General features: G+C 43.4%; 1 protein-coding gene across 6 annotated transcripts in view; it reads left to right on the top strand.

Moving 5' to 3' along the window:
• Window positions 1-8,992, top strand: part of LOC138136209 (puratrophin-1-like) — a 215,879-nt gene extending 206,887 nt beyond the window's left edge. For 4 of the 6 annotated variants that reach the window (XM_069055271.1, XM_069055275.1, XM_069055290.1 and 1 more), the window contains 11 exons: window positions 3,933-4,064; window positions 5,223-5,549; window positions 5,601-6,316; window positions 6,371-6,710; window positions 6,837-7,070; window positions 7,121-7,267; window positions 7,317-7,530; window positions 7,579-7,695; window positions 7,758-7,847; window positions 7,909-8,160; window positions 8,306-8,992. In XM_069055271.1, coding sequence (XP_068911372.1) covers window positions 3,933-4,064; window positions 5,223-5,549; window positions 5,601-6,316; window positions 6,371-6,710; window positions 6,837-7,070; window positions 7,121-7,267; window positions 7,317-7,530; window positions 7,579-7,695; window positions 7,758-7,847; window positions 7,909-8,160; window positions 8,306-8,376 — 2,640 coding nt within the window. In that variant the 3' untranslated portion in view covers window positions 8,377-8,992. The remainder of the gene's footprint in view (window positions 1-3,932; window positions 4,065-5,222; window positions 5,550-5,600; window positions 6,317-6,370; window positions 6,711-6,836; window positions 7,071-7,120; window positions 7,268-7,316; window positions 7,531-7,578; window positions 7,696-7,757; window positions 7,848-7,908; window positions 8,161-8,305) is intronic. The other 2 variants (XM_069055282.1, XM_069055299.1) reach the window with 2 other exon arrangements.
• Window positions 8,993-10,525: the final 1,533 nt, after the last annotated feature.

Raw genomic sequence — 10,525 nt, forward strand, 5'->3', positions numbered from 1 at the left:
GCGAACAAACAATTATTTCTTTCCTCTGTGAAACGTAAACACCTTTCCACTTGACCCCCCATTTCCCGCGAATCGCTTCAATTCTGCAACCTTATCTCGCAACGTGTTTGCACAATTCTTCGGACGAAAAGAGCGTCCCATCCAAGTTTCCAAGATCGGGTCTCGGTCCCTTCCACCGGCAGGACCGATCGCGCCGTTCTGACCACATCCACTCTCAAGCATATCTCATTTGAATACGAATGAAACCGGAAAGTTATCGCCCGTTTGACGTTGATGGCAGCCCGTACCGGAATAAAATTCGAACGGCGGCGACCGCCTCCGCAGCGAGTGCAAGTGACGGCCACCCACCTCGCGCCGCGTCCCGATAGTGGCTTCACTTACAAAATGACCAACAGGAATATCGAGAATATCGATGACGGTCAGGCGGACGTGCCGAGGGCGGCAAAGACGCGCAAATACGTACGCTGCTCGGGAACGTCCAGGTGAAGGTCGCAGGGCGCGACGGATGGAGATGAACTCTTCGAAGAGGCTTCCGCAACGGCACGCCGGGGACAAGGGGGCACTGGATGGTTGCGGCCTAAATGTGCCTTCTCGGCTTCCGCCAAAGTGCCGACCCGAGATGCTGTGCAAAGAGCACTCGTGTTTGATTTAATTTGAGATAAGCGGTAAATGGGGCACAGTCGGGTTTTATTAGCGAAAACTTCACAGCGGCATCAGATTTTAACGTCGTTGCGTAACCAAGTACTAACGAGGAAAGGTCGGAAGACAGTAAAACGGCTCTCGCCAGATGACGGACGTTAAATCTTGACGCTGGCCTGTTCAAACACCCGATTTACGTCCACCGGAACAAATGTGGGGACACAATCTTGTACAGAATAAATTCATTTCGTTATTGTATCATTGTTGATTTGTTTAATTTATTACTGAGTTAAAGAAACATTTTGTATCTTTTATTTTGTTTGCGTTTGCACATTTTACTCCGATAAAAATAATGTTATCAGGTAATTAAAGATTTAATAACGTATATTAATAAAACAAACGTAAATATTAAAAAAAAGTAACACTTCTAAAAGTAGGTGCAATACTTTAAGAAGCAATTGAAGAATTAAATATGTAGATACAAAATTGAAAAGAAATACGAAGCGTACATCAATTTATTATTCATAATTTAGAAGCAAAAGACCAATAAAGTTCTGCAACGTGGTTACTAAGTGTTTTTGACACTAGGCTTTTCGTCATAGTTATTTGGAGCTTCAAATCCGAAGGAAGGATCTACCAGGTTCAAAAGTTTCGCAATATGTATTTGTGCAAGAAAATCATGAGGGCTAAAGCGTATTATTTTTATGATGCCAGTCAGTATAGAAAATTTGGAAACACCACAGCTAAGACATTGACATAGATATTCGGTATAACAATGCTGAAAGGCTTAGAAAAATAATCGCTAGAGGCACTGTGAGGTCACTGTAAAATTCCCGCAAACGAATGCAAAATCTAGAGTTGAAGTAAAACGCAAAGTTGAGGAACAAGCTAGATTCAAAACAGCGGAAGAGGCAAGACGAAAGCTTGAAAAAGTCAGAGCTGCTGAAGAATCAGAAGAAAAAGTGAAAGTTAGAACTGGTGAAATGACAAGAAGAAAGACCAAAGAAGAAGATTGAGGCAAAACCTAACAAGTCGGATGTAAACCAAAATAGATCAGAGCTAATGAAGAAACTAAATTTGGGAGCAGAGGAAGAAGAAAACTAAAAGCAAAGCCGAAGGAGGAGTTATAGACAGAGCAACAGAAGAAATCTCGGGCTGCAACAATCTCGTTTCTTCTGTTTTCCGTAATTTTGTTTGTTCTCTCTCCACTTGGCAAATACTCAATCAAAAGCGCTTCGTCTATTGGCGCGACGATGGTTGCAAAAAATGTTTGATTAATTTGTGAATCCTTATGTCTCCACACTTTGGTTTTTGCCCTTAGATGAAAACATCTAATCCAAGTTTCACGAAAGCTTTCAAGAAATCTGGATTACAGTTCGATGACAATTAGTTCTAAAATTTCTGATCTAGTATCAATCGGGCGGCCATTTTTTTAAAGTTTTAGTGTTTGTGCATTTTTTTCTAAACCTTCGACACTTTGCTATCAATTTCACTCCTACTCATCTATGTATCACAGAGAATCATGTCGTGGACTAATTTTTTTTTCTTCTGCTATAACAGTTTCGGGGTATCTGGCGTCTAAGATCGTCAGTCAAGTTTAAAATCTCTAAATCAGATCTTAATCATTAAAAGGTATAGATTTGCGTAATCCTAGATCCATAATAATCTTTTTAGAATTTGCGTCTCTAATAGGTCTATTACTGTATTCAATTTGGAGTCGTTTATGGCTATCTACTAAAGCACTCGTGGTTTAATAGATCTCTAAGAAATTTTTTAGCAATATTTCAGTGTATGTAATACACCATTTACACCAAAAAACTTCCAATATTAATGTTCAAACTCTACTTTTTAACGTCTGTTGCATCCATTACCTTGAATTACCAATTAATACAAAATTCCCTAGATTTTGAAAATTTAATTTTTTTATTTAAAAATTAAAACAAGGGTGCAAATTCTAAAAAATAACATAAAAAACTCGTTTTGTAAGGGCATTGGCCCACTCGTCCCATAGAAAACTCCCCTACGGGTCGTTTTCTACATCTGGGACTCGTGCGCCAAATCACCCCTTATAAAACTCGTTCTTTAATATACAGTAAACTCGTTCTTTAATAAACAGTAAACAATTGGGTGGTCAGTTCTTAAAAGCAAAAAGAGACACCAACCAAGTTTCACATTTGTCACTGTCAGTTACAGTTTTTCATTTGTCAGCTGTCAGTTCTCAGTTGTCAAAGTTAAATGTAAAAACGTGGGTTTAACTAAATAAATCACAAATTTTGTCGCGTCGCGTGTACAGTTCCACCGCCATATTTTTTCCATTTTTATTACTATAACTTTTTTTATTAACTTTAAAAAATGCGAAGAAAGCAAGGATAAGAATGAAAAATTACGACAATAATGAGGAAGGCGATAAAAGTCGTCACCGTTGACGTAGACATTGTAGACCGACATTGCCGGCTGTTGTTGCGAAACGTTTTAAAATTATGCGCGTTTCCGAGCCACGAAAGCACAATTATTATTGCGATTACTATTAAACATTTCGTTATGATAAATCGCCACCGTTGCAAATAATATAAATCCAATTAGTCACCCGGAAACTGCAACCTTATTAACAACATTATTCACTCGAACGATCTTATAATTGTCAGTTAGCGTTATTAATTTCACACACAACAATTACCGACAATAACTAACTTAACTTTAATTATCGCAATTGCTCGATAATCATCGACCAACTTATCACTTTTTGTGCGATCTGCTCGCTTCACCGCGCGGATTTTTGGCCGCGCGGCGACTTTCCGTCACTCTTTACGTAGAAAATAATTGCAAAATACCACCTGTGCGTCGCTTTTGCTCGACCAAAACCGAAAAAATCACCAACAAACGTGCAGGTCAAAACGTGGCGATCACGAACTGACGCCAAAATGAAAACTCAATTCCGAAGATGTTCGCATCGAATTTAATTGAGTTTTCGATGATGGTGTCGAAACAACATAAACGACAGCGCTCTTTTCGCAATAATCTAGCCTCGTCCGGGGGTGCGACCCCGGTCATGATATCAGTCCTAGACTGCACTCTCTTGTCATTATTTCCCCGCATCAATGCGGCGACTTTCCTCTAGTTACGAATGTGGGGAATTGGGTTCGAATTCTTTCTCGATAAGTCTCTCGCTGTGACTTAATCCGCGGACTGGAAGGAGAATCGGCGAGGTTCTTATCCCCGGAACACGTCACAGAGCAATTGTTTCTTGAATGGATGGGAACCTGACGAATAATCGTCCGAAATGTTTGTTCCAGCTGCTGTCTTGGTTCCGCAAGGCCGGCGAGGACAGCCTGAGCAGCCTCGGTTCGAAGCTGAGGTCGGCCGGCGACGTCGCCGGTGTCAAAGAAGTCGCCAACGATTTTGAAAAGCTGGATTTCATAGCGTGGGTAAGTGATAAAAATGACGGGACGTAACGGCGTTCAGTAGAAAGTTAATTTATTTTAATTAGAAGACAACAAACGCTTCACCATTTATGAGAGAGTCGGCGCGCTCCTCCGTGTCAATTATTTTTTACCCGGCGTCCGATTAATTTTGACTTATTGACCGGTGTGCATTGTTCGTTTTGAAAAATCGTAATTAAAATCGTAGACCTTTTTATGGTTGTTGTGGCTCGTTAATGCGGTCGTTACTCGAGTTCCTCCTTGTCGTTATAATGGGGAGAAAGCGCCAACAAAAGCGGGATGCTGTTCGGATTTTTTCCTTCTGGTGTCTAGCAGCACCGTTGAAAATTTCTTTAATTAAGCGCCGCCGAAGACGAGGGAAATCGAGACCGGGCAGCTCCCGAAGAATTATTGTCACCGTGCTAAAGCGATCGAAAAAAATTACAAAATCCAGGAGAAATCTCGAACAATGGAGTCAAAGCAGGAAAAGGAGAAGACCACGACAAAATAAACGACACCTAACCAAAGAGATTTTTCTTATTAAAGTCCAGGTGTCAAAGGTAAGTCTCTGAGATAAGAAAAAGGAAAACAACTAGAAAATATGAAAGAAGAAAATATGTACTGTTTTCTCAATTTCGTTGTAGGTCGTAAAATTCCGTGTCCTTAACTGTATAACGCAAAATATACAAAATGTACAATACAACCCTGCTTAAAATATTACCTGCTCGTGGTAAACTAGGATTTACAAGGCCCGCAAGGTCTTTAAACTGAAATTTACTATAAAAATTTACGACCTACAACAAAATTGAGAAAACAGTAACTTCAGTGATTTTTTGACATTTTCGACCAACTTTACTAATCTGCTCTTCGAGTTTTGGTGTGCGCGAATATGAAGAAATCTTCTCCATCACTCTCGTGTTCAACAGCCACTTCCCTCCGTGTCGTGACTCCCATCTCCGCAAGCCACGATTCGCCATAAATATCCATCAGGAAGCGACTTCGTCGTCAACTCACCGGAAGAAAATGTCAAACGCGCGCGATAATAATTAATAATATTGATTTATAAGGAGAGAAACCATTTGCTATCGTCGATAATTGTCGCGTGATCATCGATTTTCCCACCGCCAATTGACCATATCATGCTCACCGTTCCTTCCGTTGCAGAGACAATTCGAGAAATCCGGCGACCTGCTCGAAGAATGCAAGAACATCAACGATCCCAAAGAACAGAACCAGAAGGAGACGGCCGCCGTGCGACACTTCAACGACAAGTACCAGAGCCTGAAGGACTCTGCCGGGAACCTCCAGGTGCAGATGAAGACCTTCCGGGAGCGACTGGAGGAGACGCGAGAGAGGCTGGACGACTGCACGCGGTGCTTCCTGTTGCTCGACTCTCGCGGAGACTTCCTCGAGGATGACTCCACCGACCTGCAGGATTTCGTCCGATCGGCTGAAAAATCCTGCAACGAGAAGCTCCTCCAAAAGTGCAAGGTTTGTACCCGCGAAGCGCGCGTCTTTCCCCGTTGATACCGTCGGTTCAAGGCCTTGAAGAGGATGCCCGTCCAACCCCCCGACAAAGACTGTTCCGACCCTCCGACCGCCACCAGCACCCCCCTCAAGTCCCACAACAGCCAGATCCGGCGCAGATCCGTCAGCTCTTTGGCCTTCATCTACCACTGCAACCACCACGCGGCCGGGGAATCGTGCAACTGCTGCGAATCCGACACCGAAAACACCGTTTCCTACAAGCTGAAGAAGAAGTACATCCAGACCCTGCAGACAGCGTGCGTCTGCAGGGACACTCTCGAGCGCAAGAACAGCGCCACCTTGGACGGCATCAAGGAGGAGAGGGAGAGCGTGGAGAACCTCCTCGAGAAGCTGGACGACCACCGGTGCGACAGCGGACTCTCCACCGCGGACAATTCGGTCGGCGAGGAGAGCGTCTACAACAAGAAGAAACTCCAGAGGACGTGTTCGTGCCAGTATTACCGCGAGAGTTGTGCGGCGTGCAGTGCGGGGAGTTCCAGTGCGGGTTCGAATCAAGACCACACGGACAACCAGCAGGACAGCATAATCGAGGAGGGCAGCGACGGCTTCATCAAGAGCAACAGCAGCGACGACATCGAAGAGGAGAACTACAGCGAAGAGCCGAGAAAAGTGCCTCCGATTCCGGCCAACAACCACCTCTACTGCCACGCCTCCAGCCTCGACCTGCCCTCGGACGCCCTCTACAGTAACATGGACCCCAAAACGCAAAAGTGAGTGTCGGAATTAAATCTCCCGAATGTTGTGTGATCGTCGATTCTCTGCAGGACTTTGACCTTCATCATCAAGGAAATGATCGACACCGAACGCGACTACGTCAAGTCCTTGGACTACATCATCGTCAATTACATCCCCGAGCTGATGAGGGAGGACATCCCCCAAGCCCTGCGAGGCCAGAGGAACATCATCTTCGGCAACGTGGAGAAGATATACGAGTTTCACAGCCAACACTTCCTTCACGAGTTGGAAGGATGCGAGAGCAACCCCCTCCAAGTTGGCCAGATCTTCCTCAAGCACGACAAGAAGTTCTACTTGTACGCCCTCTACAACAAGAACAAGCCCAAATCGGACTCGCTCATGTCCGAGTACGGTACTTTGTTCTTCAAGGTTTGTACCAAATCGATTTTAGCGTCGTTCGTGGCTTTTGTGACTTGTCTAGAGTTTTGTCGCCGCTTCGTCGCCCGACCGTACTACTACCATGTTCTTAAATCAAACTGTTTGTACTGTTCTTAGAGCAAACAATTAGAGTTAAAAGACAGGATGGATTTGGCCAGTTACTTGCTGAAGCCGGTCCAGAGGATGGGCAAGTACGCCTTGCTCCTCCAGCAGATGATGAAAGCCTGCGCCGGTCCGTCGACGGAACGAATCCAAGAACTGGAAGACTTGAGGCACGCCGAGGAGATGGTGCGGTTCAAGTTGAGGCACGGCAACGACTTGCTGGCCATGGATTCGATCAGAGAGTGTGACGTGAGTCTTCTCCTCCGAGCTCGCGGCTTTTTACAAGACGGATGTTTCAGGTGAATCTCAAAGAACAAGGAAGTCTGCTGCGCCAGAACGAGTTCTTGGTGTGGGAAGGCCGCAACGCGAAGAAGTCCCTCCGACAGGTGTTCCTCTTCGAGGAGCTGATACTGTTCAGTAAGGCCAGAAGGTTCCCCGATCGCAAGGTACCTGGTGGAAGTTTTGTGAACCAACGATGACACGAATCTCTTGCAGAATCTAGACTTGTACATCTACAAGAACAGTATTAAGATGACCGACATCGGACTGACGGCGAAAATCGGAGATAGCCCCACCAAATTCGAGATCTGGTTCAGGAAGCGAAAACCGAACGACACGTTCACGCTGCAGTCGATGTCCGAGGACGTGAAGAAGGCCTGGACCGAGGAGTTGTCCCAGTTGCTGTGGAAGCAGGCCATCAAAAACAGAGGTATACCCTGTCCCCTCATCCGCCCGCTTTAACCCTGTGCTTTTGCAGCCGTCAGAATGGCCGAAATGTCCTCGATGGGCATCGGCAACAAACCCTGCTTGGACATCCGCCCCAGCGCCGACCAGATCAGCGACCGCTCCATCAGCGTCGACCAACTCAGCAGAAGTGAGCACCCTCCCTACCTACTAACAACACCTCGCGTCACTCCTCACTAACGCCGCTTTCAGCACTCCCCATCACAACACCGACCTGCCCCGTCAAACTGAGCGACCTCCACGCTTACATTGCCGGTTCCCAAAAGATCGTTTTCTTGCATGGTAGCGCTAGACGAGCGGTTGAGCGCGTGGTCGAGTCGATCTGATCGTTTCACGCTTCCAGCCGCTCCGAGATTCCGCAATTCGATCGTCGGACCGGCGGTCGAGTCCTGCAGGAACGCCAAGAGGCCGCACTCGGTCATCTCGATGTCGTCGAGCGTCTCCTCGGGCAGCACCAGCTCCGCCAACAGCGGCGGCCCCGTCAACTCGATGAATCTCAGTTTCGAATCGGCTTGCGACAGTCCCAAGCCCTACCACAGATCTGCCACCTTGAATAGCCAATGTTCCACGGGTTTGTACACTTTTAGCGATCTAGGTAGCTATTGCGGCGGGTTTTCTTCGGCGCACGCAACGTCACGTCACATTTACTTGCTACGTCCAACGTTATGTGACAGATTGTGCGTTCGCCGACGCGAATTTCACCGATTTGACGTCGTCAACTGACCTTTTTTTTGTTGCAGAGAGTGGGATAATAGCGGACATGTCGATGGGTTCCGACGAGTGTTCCGAACAGACGCACGCTGGCCTTTAGGAGAATCAAATTCGAGGTTAAGTTAGGGAATTTTGGCTGTTTTAAGTCAACACACACCATGTGCCAGATTATCTACCAGTTAGCTTTAAGTTATTACATATATTTTTCTTATATGAGATGATAGCGATTATTTAAGCACCGTTTCGTGCCGCCGGACGTACGTACGTGCGTTGTGGCACCGAAACGCTAAATAAGTATTGTACATATTTTTAAGATTTATGTTTATTTATGTGAAAAGTGAGTAATATAACAGAGAAGAGCATTTTCCCCCCCGGATCATTGAAGAAATTTTATTGTCGTTATTATTCGTTGTGTACTACGTACTTTGTACTTAAAAAGAAAATAACAAAAAAACATTCTCATTACCTAACATGTGCACTTGATATTTCGAATTACGACCACCACAACACTCACCATAGTATCAGGGATTTTTTCATCTGCTTCTAACAGTAATTTTCGGATAATGTACCTTACATAATTATTATTAACGATGCAAATAAATTACTGCAACCACTAATTTTATCATAGAGAATATGTATAGCGAAGTACATATGCATGTATGATTTTTATATTAAAATTGTAGTCATAAATATATAATAAATATGTATAAAAGCTAGTTTATCTGTCATTTTTCAACTGAAACCCGACCAAATCTGGCCCGGCGCATCCACCATTAATACCGTACCTGCATCGAACCATCTGCACAACAGAACTTTGAGGTTAAACTCTGTCCGTTTACTTGTACAAAACATTTAATAAACACACCAAAATAAATTTGCAAAAACGTGTCCTTTGCAAGCTGTGAAAACTCCTAACCCCATTAATGATCATTTTAAATATTTACAATGTCAACGACAGCTACAAATATGTACGAGATACACGAAATAATTAAGATAAGACGAGCTCTAATTATATTATATTATATTTTAAGAATACAAATAGAAATGTATGTGAGCATGTACTGGGAGTCATTACTGTTCGTCCACTGCTTAGGTTAAATTTTACAAAATTGTGCAGTGTAAGTGACGAATGTCGAAAACACCTCAAATGAGATTGTGTACATTTGAAATCGAAAGTGTTTTGTATGTGAAATGCAACAACACCAAATAATTGAAACGCGTAAATGTAATTGCAGGGACTCTCAAACAGATAAAAATTGATCGAATGCCCAATTGCCCATGTCGGCAAAGATCAAAGCTGCCAACAGTAAAACAGAAAGCAACTTTGCCAACCTTACTTTTTTTCCAGCAATTGCACATAATCATTACATTTTAAATGAAATGGCAATCAACAAACCAAGTGAAAATGCATTGTTTTGCTTGTCAATTATGAACTCTATTTTATTCCCAAATTAGAACCACTTGTGTCAATTAAGATGGTTTTAATTACTGCACTTGAACATCATTAGCTTGGTTTAAAAAGTGATTCCGCCCAGGATCGATCTGGGGACCTTCTGCCCATATAGCAGACGTGAGTACCGCTACACTACCGAACCACCGTCCATTATCCTTAATATCTCGTTTATCATCGAAAAATCGGTAATAATTTACAATCCGTAATCTTATTTTTAATACTGTTTTTATCTGCGATTTACTTTTTATGTTCTTACAACCTGCAAATAAATCTGTTGTGATTATAATTTAAAGCTCCTTATCAAACAATGACATTCTCTGTGGCTGTTCTCACGTAATTTACATAATTTTCGGCTTCCCTAACTGTAAAACACACCTTTACCTTTCAATTTAGGTTAAGGTAGCTGCGATTTACCGACGGGTGTTGTAAATTCCTGAGGGAGTGCGGTAGCACGCACGGTTAATTGACTCGTTTTACAGTTATTTTAAAATTAAAGAGCTCATACGTTACTTTAATTTAGTGTAAAAAAACACATTTACATGTACAGGGTTTCATAAATGCATCAGGTGTGCTGTGACTCCACGTATTTAATGGAGACACAGCCTTCTTGTGACACGAATCATTTATGAAAACCCGGTATTATTTTTCCGATAAATGTTTTTTTTTTATTGACTAATAAATAATCATAATAGGGAAAATACAACCTATCTGGTTGGCAGCTCTGTATGTCAAAAAGTCAAGGCGAAGTCGAGTGTCTGAATAGTATTTTAAAAAACAAGTTTCATAAAACCAGTCT

Source organism: Tenebrio molitor, chromosome 1 (genome assembly GCF_963966145.1).
Source record: "Tenebrio molitor chromosome 1, icTenMoli1.1, whole genome shotgun sequence".
Taxonomy (NCBI): Eukaryota; Metazoa; Arthropoda; class Insecta; order Coleoptera; family Tenebrionidae; genus Tenebrio; species Tenebrio molitor.